At 54.9% G+C, this 16,121-nt stretch overlaps 1 protein-coding gene across 1 annotated transcript in view; it reads right to left on the reverse strand.

Annotated features, from left to right (window-relative positions):
• Positions 1–48: 48 nt before the first annotated feature.
• Positions 49–16,121, reverse strand: part of ANKRD11 (ankyrin repeat domain 11) — a 29,682-nt gene continuing 13,609 nt past the window's right edge. The window contains 10 exon segments of the mRNA XM_019619861.2: positions 49–1,086; positions 2,159–2,251; positions 2,646–2,789; positions 2,870–2,968; positions 3,759–8,923; positions 8,926–10,467; positions 10,973–11,120; positions 11,549–11,691; positions 12,764–12,967; positions 13,523–13,693. Coding sequence (XP_019475406.1) covers positions 901–1,086; positions 2,159–2,251; positions 2,646–2,789; positions 2,870–2,968; positions 3,759–8,923; positions 8,926–10,467; positions 10,973–11,120; positions 11,549–11,691; positions 12,764–12,967; positions 13,523–13,693 — 7,895 coding nt within the window. The 3' untranslated portion in view covers positions 49–900.

A 16,121-nucleotide genomic window follows, 5' to 3' on the forward strand; every position in this document is an offset into this window, starting at 1 on the left:
GGGGCTCTGCCGCTCCCCCGGCAGCGCTGCCGCACCGCAGAGATGAAGGTAATTTTAATTAATTTATTTATTTCTTTACACATAACTGAAAGTGATGTTACAGTACATAAGTTATTTACAACTGTGCAGTAATGTGTTGCAAAATAAATTATCTAGAAGGCAGCAAAAGTACATTGTTAATGTATATAAAAACTGTACAGCATTTATGGGATACAATTTTTCTTTATATGAGTATTGGCTCTGTAGTGTTTTTCAAGTTATGTTCTCAGAAAGAGAAACGAAATGCCCAAGATTAAAGGAAAAAAAAAAATAAATATATATATATATATAAACCACATGGATTTGACTCCATTAAAAACACAGTTGGCAAAGTCCTTTCTCTGCGTTACCGCCGCCCGTCGCCGGGCTCTGCTGGGCACTGCTGGGCTCCGCCGCCCGCGCCGCAGTGCTGCCCGTGGGCACCGCTGTCCTTGTCTCCGGTTGGGTCTCCGCGTGTCCTTTCGACTCAGTCTTTTTTGAGTACATCCCCGGGATGGAAGAGAAAATCGCCCCCCTAGCCCCCCCCGTGGTCTCCTCTCCGTGCGCAGAGCGCTAGCCCGTGTGGCCAGGCAGCAAGCTCCTGCAAGCACCGCCGCCGCTGCCGCCCGCCGCCGGGCACGGAGGGGACGCCGTCAGTCCGGCACTGAGGGCCGCGCTGTGAAGAAAGTGCAATTTTTTGTTTCGTTTCCGATTGGGTTTTTTTGTCTGTTTGTTTCGTCGTATTTCTGCCGATAGCTGCTTCCTCCTCCTCTGACCAAGGGATTCATCAGCAAGCGGGAAGGGTGAATGTGAGCGCGGCCGCCCGACCTCGGAGGGCTCCGTCCGTGCCAGTGTTCAGTGACGTCTCCCGGTGCAGAACTGTCATGCCGGCAACAGCACAAAGTCATCGTTCACGTCGACCATCGGCACGTAGAAGGAGGGCACCTCGTTGACGCAGAGGGATTTGTGCCCCGCGGGGTCCAACTCCTGCACCTTCAGCTGCCACTCCATCCTCTGCACCGCGTTCAGCGCGGCGGCCTCGTGCTGCTGCCGCATCAGCAGGCACGTCTGCAGGAAAAGGAGACGGGGGGTGGTGAGGGCGGGGGGGGACACCGCACCCCCTGGGAAGGACACCCGGGATGTCCGTGCGAAGCCCCCCCCGCGACACCCCCACCCACAGAATGCATCCCCCCAGTGCTCCTGCGCGCTGTTAAGGCGCTGCAGTGTGGCACAGAGCCCCTGCCTGGAGGTGATGCGGAGCTCAGGGTGCCCTCTGTCACCAAGAGCCAATGCAGCCGTAGTGGCAATGCTAAGCCACGGCCTGAAGCAGTGATGGAGCACCTGGTGGGAAGGCCCAGGGGAGCTCAGGTGTGTGTAGTGAACCTGAGTGATGGAAGGGCTGGAGCCAGGATCCTTGCCTTCGCAGCCCTCATTTAAAGGCTGGCAGTGGAGGTGAGGGCATCTCTTGCTGTCTACCTGAGGCCTTCCAAAGGTAAGCGGCTCTTTTCTTTCATTTCTGCCTCTGTGGCTGCTGTATTTAGGCTTATTCTCCTTTGCTGCAAAGACTGTACCACCCTGCTATTATCGTCCTATTATAGCATTACAGAGCCTCACAGAATCACAGGGTTGGAAGGGACCGCAAGGATCGTGGATCTCCAACCCCCCGCAGCCTGGGAGGTGCAGTAGCTTTGGGAGCCACGAGCACTCACAACTCTGACCCCATGGTGTCAGTAACAGTGCACCCAATGCCCAAGAGCAGGGTGCTGCTCCCTGCACAGAGCTGCCACCTCTCTGTCACCAATGGACCGACGTCCCCCCCCAGGTCTGCCTGCCCAGAGCCCCGCAAAGCACTCCTGACCCTGCCCAATTCCCACTTTGTTGCAGGTTCTGAGCTTGCTGCAGCCAGCCAACAGCAACCCTGGGACTGAGTAGAACAGGGAGGCTTAGGATGACAACGCAGCAGCAGCCAGATGGGCAGCCCCAAGCAGAACGTGTCCCCATCCCCTGGTTCTGGCCCAGCAACCCACACGCCTCGCTGCAGAGCTTCTGGAAGCCACAGGAATGCAGCTCCCAAAGCTGTGCCCGCCCCACAGCAGTGAGCGGTGGGATCTGTGCCCAGCACTGCACCCACAGCCCTCACCTTCATCCGGTCATACTTGTCGTCCACGTCTTGCAGCCAGGAAATGAACTGCCGTGCGTTGAAGCGGTCCCTGACCGACTTGTTTTCGTCTCCCTGAGCGAAAAGGAATGACGTGGGAGATGGGTTATTTACTTTCAGCACTCCAAGATCTAACAGGCCGTGCTCAAACCCCTCTTACAGCACTTGCTCACTGCAGTCAGAGCGGGGGGACACGGGAGCACACCTTGACATGCAGACACTGCCCAGTGTGGGTGGGTGCAGGAGCTCCCAGAACCCGGCACAATTCCCTCCCGGCAGCACAGACCCCTGTGAGCAGAGGAAGGGATCCCACGTCTGTGTGCTGGAAGCAGCCCAGCGCTTTCCAAGCCAGTGTTCAGATTACTTTCATGGTTCTCTCCCTGTAACTCAACCCAGACAAACCCATCTGCTTGGGGTCTTGCGCGGTTCCCCAGAGTCAGCCCTGTGCCGGCAGGCAGGCACTACTGACCTGATTTTCTAGAGGCATGTTGTAGACCTCGGAGTCCAGCAGCATGGTGCAGGCACTGAAGGGCACAGCCTGGTTGGCAATAGTCCGTGCTGCCCGGCAGTGCACTCTCAAGATCTCCTGCTCGCAGGAGACAATGAGCTTCTCCTGGGGGAGAGCAAACACAGCAGTGAGCGCGGCAACCTCAGTTTCCCTCAGCAAAGGGAATTCGGGGCTTTATCCCTTACCCGCTCGATGCTGTGCTGGAGCCGCAGCTTCCCCCGGACGGCCTCCTGCTGCTTGAACAGCTCCTTCAGGGGCTCCGCCAGCGACGGCGGCGGGGCGATCTGCGGGGACACAATGGGGAAGTTAGGGAACATTGCTTTGGTCGGGCAGCAGCGCCCAGGGAGCTGCTGGAGTCACCGCCCCGGAGGAGCCAAGAACTGCAGAGATGTGGCACTTGGGCCCTGAACTGCTGCAGGAAGGAGCAGGCAGGTGTGAGCTCAGCTACACCCATGACGGTGCTGGGCAGGTGAACGGTGTGCTGACTCATCAGGCCAGAACTGACCCACAAGTTGTGTCGCATGGGCAGCAGAAATAGCCAGAATACCTGACCCTGTCTGCAGCGGGGAGGGAGGCAGTTGCACTGACCTCCTCCTGCAGGATCCTGGAGTGACTGCCTGCAGCACCAACCAACTGCAGAGCACATTCGTGCAGAGCAGCAGAGGCAGATCTTGTGTGCCGTCAGCAGGTGAAACAGCAGTGCTCAGTGGGCAAAGGCAGCAGCTATCCCGTGCTCTCCTAGGTTCATTACTGCACTGCCTTTAAAAGCCATTTTGCCTTCTGGCCTCAAATCCTGTGCATTCATACCACCCTTCTCTAAAACCCGAACAAATCTCAGGCTCCTAAGCACAGCCTAAGGTCTTCTCTGCAAAAGCACATCTCAGAGGATGCATTTACCACGCAGCCACCTGCTCCTCAAGGCTTCACTCTGTCATTGCGAGAACTGTCTAGAAGTACAGGAAAGGCACCGCTGGGCACCATGGAGGTGCTCTGGGGGACAACGCGGCTGTGCTGGCAGACAGGGCAGAGCCTCAGTGCTGCATTTTACACCGCAGGCAAAGACAGGGGACTCACCACGGGGATGTGGAGCTTGCTCAGAGGTTTGCCATCCAGCAGGTAGGAGCCCGTGTAGGTGACGTACTCGGCGTAGCACTGGGGAGCCTGGGGAGTGATGTAGCAGAGGATTTTCCGCTTCTCCTCGATCTTTTTCCTGATCTGGAGGTACTCGAAGTAGGGGTTGGATCTGTCGCTGTGGTACGGTTCGATGTCGTCCAGTTTGATGGCGTCGACGATAGCTGCCAGGGTCTGCTGGATCATCTCGCGGGTCTGCTGGGTGGACGTGTTGATCTGCTGCTGCAGCTGCTGGTTGGAGCGCTGGAAGCGGCGCTTCCGTGGGTGCTGTGCCTGGGAATCGTCCTCCTCGGTCACGCGGCCCTTGGTGCGGGTGGTGGGCGCGGGGACGGCAGGAAATTCCTTCTCAGCAGCCGCGGCGTTCTGCTTGTTTTGGTTGGCGAGCATCTGCGCCCGGTTCCTGGTAATCCGCTGAGGGATCTCTTCTATTTTGGGGGGTTTGGGAGCTTCTGCTACTGGTTTCTGCGCCGGCTCAACGACTTCTGCCTGAGCCGGAGGGGCCTCGGGCTGTGAGGAAGGGCCCTGGCTCCCGGCGCGCCCCGCGGTGCTCTCGGGGCCAGCGCTGCCCTCAGTGGGGGCTGCAGGAGGACTGGAGCTGCCCTCCACCACTGCAGCAGAGGCGGCCGGCTCGTCGTGTGCACCCTCCACCTCTCTGCCCTCAGCCTGGGCAGGCTCTGACGGGGCAGCTGGGAGCACCTGTGCCTCTGCTTCCTCCCCTCCTTTCTCCTCCGCCCCGCTCGTTGCCTCCGAGGTGGCTTCTGGCACGGCCCCATCAGGTTTCTGCTCCTCAGCTGGTGGCTCGGTGTCTGTGGGTGGGACGGGTGCTGCCGGGGCAGCCGCGGGCTCCTCGGCCTCTCCGCTGGCGGTGGCAGCCGCGCCGGCCTTTGTGCTCCCAGCACTCAGCTCTGGAGCCGCAGCCATGCCCTCCTCGGCCGGCTCTGCCTCGGCCACCTCCGCCTCAGCCACATCCTTGGGCTGCAGCGGGAGCTCAGGCAGTGAGAAGGGGCCGAGGTCCAGCTCGTCCTCAGTGGTGGTGAAGGGGTCTGGCCACGTCACCGCCTCCTCGCCGTTTGCCGGCGTCGTGCCGTTGTTTTCCAAATAGGTGTTTTCTGGCACGCTGACCGCCTCTGCCTCAGGTTCTGCTGGCGCGCAGGGGGCTTCCGCGGGGATCTCGGGTGCCTCCTCGGGAAGGGGCTTGCAGCCGGTGAAAAACGTGTCCAGCCTCGTGGGGGACATGTATGGTGCCTGCTCCTCGGCATTCGCCATTTCTCCTGGTACCGCTTCCTCAGCGTCTTCCTTGACTTCATCCAGCCCCGGCTCTGACACGGACAGAGGGTACGAGATGGGAGAGACGGGGTAGGAAGCGTCTGTGGGGATGAAGGCGACCGGCGTAGGATGGATGGGCTCCAGGGAGCAGAGCGCAGGTTTTGGGGACTCGGCAAACTGCTGGGGTGACTTCATCAGGAGCTCGGAGCCCATGGACCAGCCGACAGAGTGCTCGGCCGCGTTTGCCATCAGGCTGGGAGGGATTGCCGTGTCGGGGTTCCGGGCAGGAGGGGTATCCCAGTCCATGCTGGTTTGTTCCGGCATTGCCGAACCAAAATTATTCTCTTCAATTGGTGGCAAGTAGGTGGGCTCTGGTGGCATGATGGAGGCGGTGGCTTGCTGCTCCTCCGTGGTATCCAGCGGCATGCCCAGGTCAGGGGGAAGAGCACTTTCTACCGAGGGAGCCAGAAGCTCGTCTCTGTGCGAAGGGGAGGACTTTGCTTGTAAACCAGAAAAGACACTTTCAGGTGACTGGGAGACCCCGCTGACCGCTGCCGGCGGGCAGTGCAGGGCTTCCACCTTGGGCGACGAAACCCCATAGTCCGGTGAGTAATACCCAGGAGACAGACACTGGAACTTCTCAGCGGGGACAGAAGGAAGGGGAACCTTCTCCTCCATTAAATGCTGCACCGGAGAGTCGTAATTTGAGGTCGCTGGGACACTCTGCTGTCTGAAAAACTTCTCTCCGACACTGAACTCTTCCTCGGGTGCCCTTCTGATGTCGACAGAGATGGAGCGGTACAGGTTTGAGGAGGGGATGGTACGAGTTGGGGTCTGAGCTGGGTTCTCGGGGAGGGCCCCCGCAACGTTGGCGTACCTGTCAAAGAAGGACGGCGAGCAGGCGTTCATGGACATGGTGGATATGGGCAGCGAGTGCTGCGAGTCCGCACACTCAAACATCAGGTCGGTGTAGTCCTCATTGCTGCACGAGGGCGTGCGCGGGGTCTGCATCACCTCCTCGTAGCTGGGGCAGGACACGACGGACGCCGGCGTGGGGACGCCCGTTGGCCGGTTCTGGTCTGGCCTAGGGGATGCCGGGAGGATCTCCTTCAGCTGCGGGCCCGTGATCCAGTCCTTGGAGTCTGCCCCGGCTGTGGGCTGTGCCTTGTTCTCCGGTGACAGGATGGGTGTCAGCGGGCCCAGCTCCTTGAGCTTCTTGTCCTTGAGCTGAGCGTCCAGCGCCAACGGCTTCTTTGCTGTCAGATCCAGACTCCTCTTGCGGACATCTTCAGAGCTCTTAATTTTGTCCTTCAGTTTGGGGTCTCCGGACCTGTGCCTCATTTTCTCCATTTGTTTCATTCTCTCCTTGTGCCGTTTGTGCCGCTCCTCGATCTCCAGGTCCTTCTGGCTCAGCATCCTCTCGAAGCTGGTCATCATCAGATCTCCGTCCCCCAGCAGCTTCTCCCTCGGCCTGGCATCCTTCTTGCCGCTGTCTTTGGAAAGGGTTATTTTTTCATTGCCGTTGCTTATTTTTATTGACTCTGATTTGTCTTTCTCTTGGTTCTCCTTGAGCTTCTCTTTCAGTTTGGTCTCACCAAATTTGAGGTTTTCCTCCTTCGATTTATCCTTGAAGGCGGTAACTTGAGGACTGTCCTTGTCCTTAAGTGCTGACTTTGGTTCATCTTTGTGATGTTTAAAGAAACCATCTGCATGTTTGTCTCTGTGCTTTTCCTTTTCCTCCTTCCATTTTTCCTTGTGTTTATCTCGCTTCTTTTTCTCTTTAGCAGCGCTGATGGTGCTGGAACCGTAAGTCTTTTCTTTTTCCGCCTTCTTTGACAGCTCTCTTTCAGAATCATTTTTATCTTTCTTTTCAGAAAATAAGTAATCAATGCTCTTCTCTGGTTCCTCATCAGGCTCTGCCTTCATGCTGTAGGAAGTGCTGAAAGCCTCCCCATCCACAGAGAAATCCTTTTCATAATGAGTGGAATCCTTTCTGCTGCTGGAGTCCTTGAATTCGTCCGTTTTTTCCTTCTTCTCGGTCTTCTCCTTCTTTGCCTTTTCCTTCTCGTGACTCTTTTTGGAGGAGGATGAGGAATGTCTGTGCCGCTCCTTCTCCTTCAGTTTGTCCTGCAGGCAGGGCAGCGGGAGAGAGTCCTTGAACTTTTCTTCGGAGGCGTCTGCAAGAGAGAGATTCGAGGACTCGAAGAGGCTGCTGAGCCCTGGGTCCTGCCCTCTATCTGTGAAGCTGTCGGAGGAGATCTCGCTGATTTTGTCGTTGGAGTCATCTCTGTAGTCATTGAGAGCCTCCTCCTCCAACTTCTCCAGCAGGCTCTTCTCCGGCTCTCCTCCTTTCGAAGACTTTTTCTCTTTGGAATGCTCCTTATCCAGCTTCTCCTTGTGCTTGTTCTTCACCTTCTCGTCGCTGGCGTGCTTCTTGTCAGCCTTTTCTGGGAGCTTTTGCTTGCTCTTCTTCTCCTGATTGGAATCGATGGACGTCCTGTCTTTCCTGTCCTTGTACTTCTCCGAAGAATCCTTATCTTTCTTCTCTTTGTGTTTTTCAAAGGAGTTCTTCTCCTTCTTCTCTTTTCCCCCTTCCGATGTCCCCTTGTCCTTTTTCTTCTCCTTGGACTCCTTGTCCTTCTGTTTCTCCCCGGAGTGCTGCCGCTCGGAGGAGTACTTGCGGTGTTTGTCGGAGTACAGCTCCTTCTCACCCTCCTCCTTCTCCTGCAGGCTGTCCAGGCGGTGCATCTCGCTCCCCACCGATTCGCCCACTTTGAACCCCGTCAAGCTGTAATCATCCCTCTCATCTTCGCTTTCATCAGTGAAGATGTCTGCAATGCTGTACCAGCTCTTCTCCTTGCCCTTCTTCTCATCCTTTTTCTCACAGAAGTCTTCTCGGTCCGTGGAAAAGCTTTTCTCCTTCTTCTCTTTCGCTTGGTCGAAGGAACTTTTCCTTTCTTTGTCTTTGCTGTGTAGATCTTTGTACTTCTCCTTGCTTTCCTTCTTCTCTTTGAAGCTCTTTTCTAGTTCTTTGTCCTTTGGGATTTTCTCTGGAGCCGCTTTTTCATTTTTCTCCTTGTCGCCTTCTTTGGATTTTTCCTTGTACTTCTCTGGCTTCGCTTTTTCTTTTTTTTCCTTCTCAGAAGCATCTTTCTTCTCCTTGTCCTTTCCGGAGTGGTGCCTCTCCCAGCTCTCCAGGGCTTTACCGCTGAATTCGGCGTCGGACTTCTCCTTGAAGAACGCCTCGCAGCCGAACTCCTTGAAGTCATCCCGGTAGGGCTCCTCCTGCTTCGTCTTGCTCTCTTTTCGGTCTTTAGAGCCATCAGAGGAATCCTTCCTATCTTTGTTGGTTTCACCTGTATCCTTCTCCTTCTTCTCCTTGACACCCTCTGCAGAATCCTTCCTCTTCTTATCCTTTTCAGGCAAATAACTAGGAGCAGCTTTGTGCCGGTCCGTTTGGTCCTTTTTCTTTTCTGAGCCCTTGTCCACGTAGTCCCTTTCTTTCTTCTTTAAGAAAGGGTCCTTTTCGCTACGTTTCTCGCTGTACTCCTTCTTCTCTTTCGTTTTGTTTTCCTTTTTCTTGTCTTTAATTTCCTCTTTCACTGGCTCTATGATTAGTTTTGCCACAGTGTCGTTTTTAATCTCCCTGAAATCTGTTACCGGAGAATCCCAGCTATCCTCGCCTTTGAAGTCGAAGGACGAATCAGAAGACAAGTCTGAAAACCACCTCTCCTGCTGATCATCCGAAAGGCTGAACTTCGTGTCCTCGCTTTCGGGAAACTGGGCTTTGTTATTAAACTCATCAAACCCAGACTCCTCCCTGTACATTTTTTCTTTTTGCATTTTTCCTTCTCTTCCTTGAAGGATTTTTCTTTCTCAAGCTTAGCAGCTTTCTCCTCTTTCAGTTCGTTCTTCTTTTCGGATTTGGACTGCTTGTCTTTTGACTTCTTCTTTCTCTCCTCCTTGTGTATTCTCGGCTTCTCCTCTTTGGGAGACTTCTCCTTCACAGGTTTCTCTTTCTCCGATTTACTCAATCCTTCTCTGAAGGATTTGCTCATGTCTTTACTGCCATCTTTGACTTTTCTTAATGATTTCTCCTCTTTAGAGGATTTTCCAGTCTCATCTTTAAACAACCAGTCCTTCTCCTCCGCTTTACCTTTGGGGAGCTTGTCTTCCTTCTTACAGTGTTCTCGCTCATGCTTTAACACTTTCAATTTGTTTTCGACTGGATTTTCTGTCTCTACTATCAAGCCTTTCTCAGGCTTTTGTTTAGAGTCCTCAAACTCAAAAGAAAAAGTTTTGATTATTTTAATGTCTTGGCTGATGGGACACTGCCCCTTGTCCTTGTTTTTATGTTTATGTTTCGTTTTATGCTTTTTAACGACCTTCCCCTCCTTGTCCAGCTTTGGAATCGCTCCATCCACGTTGCTATGGAATGAATTCTTTTTCTCAGAAACAGTGCTGTGGGAGGTGTTTTTCTTTTTGTGCTCTGGTTTCTTCCTGACTGGCTTTAGCGACTCCAAGCTCGACTCCTCGGACGAGTAGTCTGACTCGCTCGTCAGTCTCGTCCTCGTGGAGTCCGACAAGGAGCTGACATCTGACCAAGCTGGAGAAGATATGGTTTTCCAATTGTCCGTCCTCCAGTGCTTGGAGTGCTGTTCTGTAAGGTTAGCATTGTGTTTCTGGGATCCTAAGCTCCCATGAGAAGAGGTCGATGAGGCAGACAGAGAGTTAAACAAGGAGGATTCCTTTAGCACTAGCCTGGAGTCCTTTACACAGCTAGAGCTCTGAAGAGAGTCTCTATCATCCTCCTCACTCTCCACGTTTTCGCTCTCTGATTCAGAGGAACAAAATTTGTCATTTTTTTTGCCAAACCGAACCTCTTTGCTTTTCGTCTCCTTCTTCCGCTTCTTTTTTACTTTGCTTTTCTCCTTCGGTGCCTTGGTGCTGGCAGGCTCCCGGATCTTGCTGCTGGGCAATATGGAGTGGGTCGAAAGGCGCAGCTTCTCGCCTGTCCCCACAGCGACGCCGGTCTCCTCCTCGTCCGAGCTGTCGGACAGGATGCGGTGGGCAGCTTTCTTTGGTGTAATTGTGTTATTTTTAGTATAAGTTTTCACTTCCATTTTGGGTATGGAAATGAAACTGTTCGCTTTAGTCTCTTTCCTGTAATCCTTTTTCAGCAAATGTTTGTCGTCGACTGGTGGGACCCGGTCCTGTTCATCATCCTCATCGAATTCATACTCATCCTTTACTGGGGTGATGGTTTTGGGGGGCTCCTGGGCCTTGGGCTTGTGCTTCAAACCCTTCTCAAACTCTGAGTCTGTGTTATTGCCATCAACAGAGCTGGAGGGCGCGAAGGAAGGGGCATCCTCCTCTTCTGAGGTCTCTGCAGAGAGAACAACATGTTAGGGCCTGCGAAGAGGATTACGACCGCAAACAGTGCAGGCCAAGACCCCCCCGTGGGACAGGAACCTCTCCTCCAGTTAGTGCTAATGAAACCTGCAGCACTTCCCACCTGGCCCAGCCATGACAGCAGCACACAGCCTGGAAACGTTCGCGTTGCTCCAACATCCTCCTGTCCAGGCACGGGCTGGGACATCACCCACATTTTAATGTCAGATATCCATTTATCTGCAGATGAATTCCAATCCTCTATCTTAATTACACCAGGCAAGCTATCTCAATGTGGGCTTCCAGGGCATACAGACACTGCTCCCGGAGCTCAAGGCTGCACTTGTCTGAGCTGGGCTTATGGTTGCAGAAGGACTCCGGACTGCAGCAGCAGCATGTGGGCACTGTGGCAAGTCTAACCTTGCTGTCCTCCTAACAGCTCTGTGCTCACAGACAGCTGTGGGCCACAAACACCACCACATGCACAAAATTGGCCTCACCTGTTGAGCTCTCTTCGCTGGAGGGGTATGTCGTCTTCCCCAGGAGCAGATTCACCATGGTGGGAGAATTGGCTACTTTTAATGGCGTCTCTCCCTTCCTGTTGCTTTGATGAGGGTTCCCTCCATAATGCAACAACAATTTCACCACCTGAAACCAGAAATCGAGACTTTAAATGTTTACAGAGATCTTTTTTTCTGTACGCTTTTGATATGGGGTGCATCTTCAAGCAGGAGAGCAGCCTGTTGCCAGGGATAAACCTGTGGCACTAACAGATATTGGTAAGAAAGAAGACAAAACCCAGCAACACAGATCAATTTGGGCAAGGAAGGAAGGAGCAGAATGAGATGCAAGGCCACGCTCTCTCCACCTGCTCCAGAAGGGATGAACTTTCCTCCTACACAAGAAGAGCTCAGCAGAATGGCGCAGGGAGCTCCCACCCGCTATGTAGCTATCAGCAGCAAATGATAACAAAATACCCAGAATCTTGGTGTCTGCACAGCTGGCTGCTTGAAAGGATGGGAATTAAAAAAAAAGTCATTGGAAAAAAAAATCCATAAAGACCAGCAAAAACCAACCTTGAAGTGCCCGTTGTTCGCTGCATCGTGCAGGGGGGTGTCGTCGTCCAACCCCTTGGTGTTGACTTCGGCGCCTGCAGCAAGCAGCTGCTTTGCAACATCGTAGTAACCCCGGTTGCACGCCTCGTGCAATGCTGTCCAGCCTGCAAGCAAACACACGCTCAGAACCAGGCATCACCTTCATGGAGCTGGAGGCAGTAAGGAGGAACACCTGTCTGCCTCTGCTGCCTGTGCCACAAAGCCCGGTGGGACAGCCAGCTCTGTGCCAGGACCCGCAGCCCTGCAGGAGCCCCACAACTGCAGCCCTGCAGGAGCCCCTGCAGCCCCACCTCTCCTCAGCTGCACCCAGATTGCGTGATGGAAACAGTACAGACCCAGCAAAATCAATGGTGCAATTTGGGGTATGGAATTAGGAAACTTCGTGCTCCGAGGCACGGCTTAAGTCCTTTTCCTTTCCAGCTTGAGCAATAGGGCTGCCACACAGAGCAGTGCACTGAGCTGCAGATACTCCCCCAGAACATCCTCTGCACAGACCTAACAAACATAATCTGTGCTCTCCAAGCAAGCAGCCCTGCACTGCAAAACAGAGCCCGATCTGAGATACACCAAACAGCACATCTCCACAGTAACAGCGGGCCCAGTTCTCAAACAAACCTCTGCAGAGCACAGAACGAAGCATTTTATCATGTTCAAACAAGCTATTTTTAAGCAGGCGCTGTTTTGAAGTCTCCTGGCTCCGGGTGTTTTGCTGATAGCGCCGTGGGAGATCGCTGCAGTACCTTCACTGCTGAGTGAGAGGGGCACCTGTGACCAGAATTAATCACCACACAGCTTCAGTCTCGCACTGATGTTCATCACACGGGCGGAGGAACGTGCACTGCTATTTATAGCCCAAAATCGTGCGAAGAGAACAGAAAGAGAGAAGTGTGGCTCGGGGATGGAGCTGCCTGGTGCCGGCACTGCAGGGGCAGATGGGCACCCCGTGGTCAGCACATGCACCCCAGAATGCTGGCAGCATCGGCCACACAGCTCTGGCGTGACGATTCCACCACATCTTTTCTAACCAAAATCCTTATTCTGTGGTTCTGTAATTAATTTGGGATTGTCTCCCCTCGACCGGCAGCAAACCCGCAACACGAGGGAAGGGCTGTCTCTGGCAGCAGCCATTCTTCAGGTGGAAAATCCAACGCAGCTCCTGCTGCCGGGGCTGCTCACCTGCAAAGTCCTTCACGTTGACGTCGGCACCCTCGATGATGAGCTCCTTGATGCGCCGCGCGTCCCCGCGGATGGCAGCTCGGTGCAGCCGAGTCTCCCCTCGCTCGTTTCTCTTATTTACTTTATCTTTGGTTTTGGAGGCAGAGTTAGGAGTTCCCTTCTGACAAACTGTGGACTGAGAGGGATGCTTTGGTGTTGTGTCAACTGCGGGGAGGAGAGAAGCAGAGTCACCAACCGCCGTTCATGGGAAGACCCAAGCCCTTAGAGGGAGCTGTTGCACCGCTTTTCATCTCTCCACCAGAACGCTCCCCACAAGGCACCGAGTTAACTGATGGGAAGACAGAGGAAAGCCTGTGTGTGCAGCACAGACAGCACCTGCAGGCTGCCACAGCCCATGCAGATAATCACGCTCCTTGCACGCGCAGATCCTCACCCCAAAGCCTCCCTTCCTGAGGAGGTGCCTTTTCTGCCAAGTGCACGTGAGCTCCGGCAGCCCTGGGAGGGCGACGTTTGCTGGGACAGCAGCTGAATGCTCTCAGCACTGCACAGCTCTCTGCTGTTTCCCAGTAACAGCAACCTGAGCTGCTGAACTAGGGTTACGAACCACAGAGTCGGTGGCTAAGGCTGCAACATCTGTGTGTGTGGGATGCAAGGTATGCACAGACAGCACAATGCCTGCACAGACCCCACAGAGGGTGGGGTATGTATGCAGCAGCTGGCTGTGAGCTTCACCCACACAAACCACGCTCCTGAGCTTACCTGGGCTGTTTGCAGACTCTTCTGCTGTCATCTGCATGAGCAGAGCAACTTGCTGGCGCTCAGAGAGCGGGTAGCCTGCCCGGATTCCTGAAAGGCCCATCCCAAACAGCAAGCCAGGCTTCCTCGTGGCGGGCTCCTTTTTAATCCTCTTCCGCTCTGGACCCTGCTTTTCTGTGACACAAAGCAGAACCAGGGAGTGAGTGCTGCTGTACTGGGAGCCGTGTTCCTTCCCGAGCAGGGTGCCAGCAGTGCTCTGCATCCCTGCAGGTACCTCAGGGATCAAACCCCTGGGGGAGAGCACGTCCCGGTGCTGGGAGTGCTGGCACCTGGCCCACGTCACCCTCCTGCTACCCGCAGCGGGATGGGATGGAACAGGACAGACCCAGCAGCACCAGTGCTACCATGCTAGACATTCCATCCAGCTCCTAGCAGCCTCCATTTCGTGCCACAGTGCTTCAGGGACTGCCTGCAGCCTTCCACTGCCACAGAGCAGCCTGAACTGGAGGCACTAACAGGATCAACACGAGCGCTGCAGAGGTGCAAGGTGACAGCTGGCAGCGCTGCCATCTCACCCCAGCTCACCAAACCACACAGAGCTCGGCCTGCTGGACCACCCCACTGCTGCACCGCAGCAAGAAGCCTCATCACAGCTTTCGGAAGTGCTTTTCTAGTTTTCTCTTTGCAAATATCACTCCCTTCCCCAGGCAAGGAGAGCTGGCAGCCCCTCCCCTGGTGCTGGTGCTCTCGCAGCCACCCATGCCCCACTGCAGGGATGAAGCCAAAGCTTCCAGCTCTCACATGAGGAAACCAAACTTCAATTTCCTTTCATGCAATCAGCCAAGCAGGAGGCAGAACGTGTATCTGCAGAGCAGCAAGGAGACACCTTGCCAAGCGGCCTTGCTGCGTGCCTCCTACCGGGCAACTGTCCTAACCCTGCAAAAAGCACAAGGAGATACGGCGCGTGTGCGTGGAAAACCCAGCGCTGCTCCCACCCAAGTCTGAGTGCTGGCACAGCATGCCTGCAGCCTGGCTGACTGATGGCTCCTGCTGTGGACAGAGGGATGGTGACAGAGGTTATCAAATGCAGGTGAGCAGTCCCTGCTCCTGACACGGCATGGGGAGGAGGCCCAAGGCAGGGCGATGCACCACCGCGAGGCCCCGGCCCCATGGGGTTACGCTCACATTTCACCCCCCCCTGCATGGAGATTGCACACACCCTGCAGACAGCAGCCCGGGACCCCACAAACGTGCTATTTCTCAATGGCAGGTGACAAAATAGTTGGCAATATCCTTTTTTCACTGAGACACATCTTGCAAACGTTCCACCTTACACCTGAACAGAACACGCACATCTCTGACGGGCTCTGAGCGCCATACCTTCCTCCCCCGGACTATGAATCAATAAGAAGCAACATTTCTTTCCTGTTTTTTCTCTTCCTCACTCCTTCTGGCACACCACTCACATGGTGCCCAGCCCCAGGGGCCCAGCGCCGCTCCTCTGCTCACCGCTGGGGCTGCAAAGTCTGATGTGAGCCCAGAAATCCCAAACCCACCCTGTGCTCTCTGCAGACAAAGGCTCGGCACTGCACCCACCGCCACCTGAGCACTAACGGGGCAGTGCTTTGGGCAGCATTCCTTAATGCACGTGGCTGCTGCAGGCTGTCAGCGCGATCTGCAAAAATTCATTACCGAGTTCAACCCCAAGCCCCTAAACTCCTATTCATTCCGCAGTTGGAGAATTCTCCTCCTCCACAGAACATTTAGCATCAAAAAGCATGTGATCGACACGATAAAAATAACCCGGGCAGCGCGTGCTGTGCAGCACTCACTGGCACCAGGCTGCCTGCAGGACGTGGGCTCCCTGCCCCACAGCTACAACCTCTTCCATGGCAGCCTGGAAAGCTTTGCTCAGAGCACCGCTGTTGCAGGTTCACGAAGGGAAGCTGCACGCAGAGCTTGGCTCCAGGTTCCAAGTGCCCTGGTGCATAATGTTTAAGGTCCCTTCCAATCCAACCTCGCTGTGATTCTATGAGCTCAGCACAGGGAGAAGTGAATGGTGGGGGAACCTTTCGGGTTCAGGTGGGTTGGTCAGGGAGCAGCTCCCTGCTCCCACGTGCCCTGTAATGCAGGCAGTGTCTGCCCAGCCGGCTCCGACATGACAGCACAGGCTTACAAGGTGGTACCCTGAGGAAAAATACCATTCCCAAAGCTGCAGCTCATGCTGAGCAGCTCAGCAACCAGCACCGCTCAGGGGTCGGGCGTTCCGGGTTTATTCACCGTGCAGGCACGCAAACAGAAGATCAATAGGAATAAATTAGAATGGCACAGACAGCAATGGAGACTGCATTGCACCCCGAGAGACTGCACAAGCTCTGCTTTCCCAGTCCCCAGCTTGGCATGCGTAAGTGTGACTCATCCCTGCTGCAGCAGTTGGAGGGCGCACGGCGAGGGCAGCCTGGAGCCCAGCACTGAGGGACAGGGCAGGAGGGCAGCGGGTGGGAAAGGAGCGTGCAGCCTGCAGCAGGGAGAAGAGCAGAGTTTGCAGCAGGGAGTGTGCAGCCTGCAGCAGGGAGAAGAGCAGAGTTTGCAGCAGGGAGTG

The sequence above is a fragment of the Meleagris gallopavo genome, chromosome 13, assembly GCF_000146605.3.
Source record: "Meleagris gallopavo isolate NT-WF06-2002-E0010 breed Aviagen turkey brand Nicholas breeding stock chromosome 13, Turkey_5.1, whole genome shotgun sequence".
Taxonomy (NCBI): domain Eukaryota; kingdom Metazoa; phylum Chordata; class Aves; order Galliformes; family Phasianidae; genus Meleagris; species Meleagris gallopavo.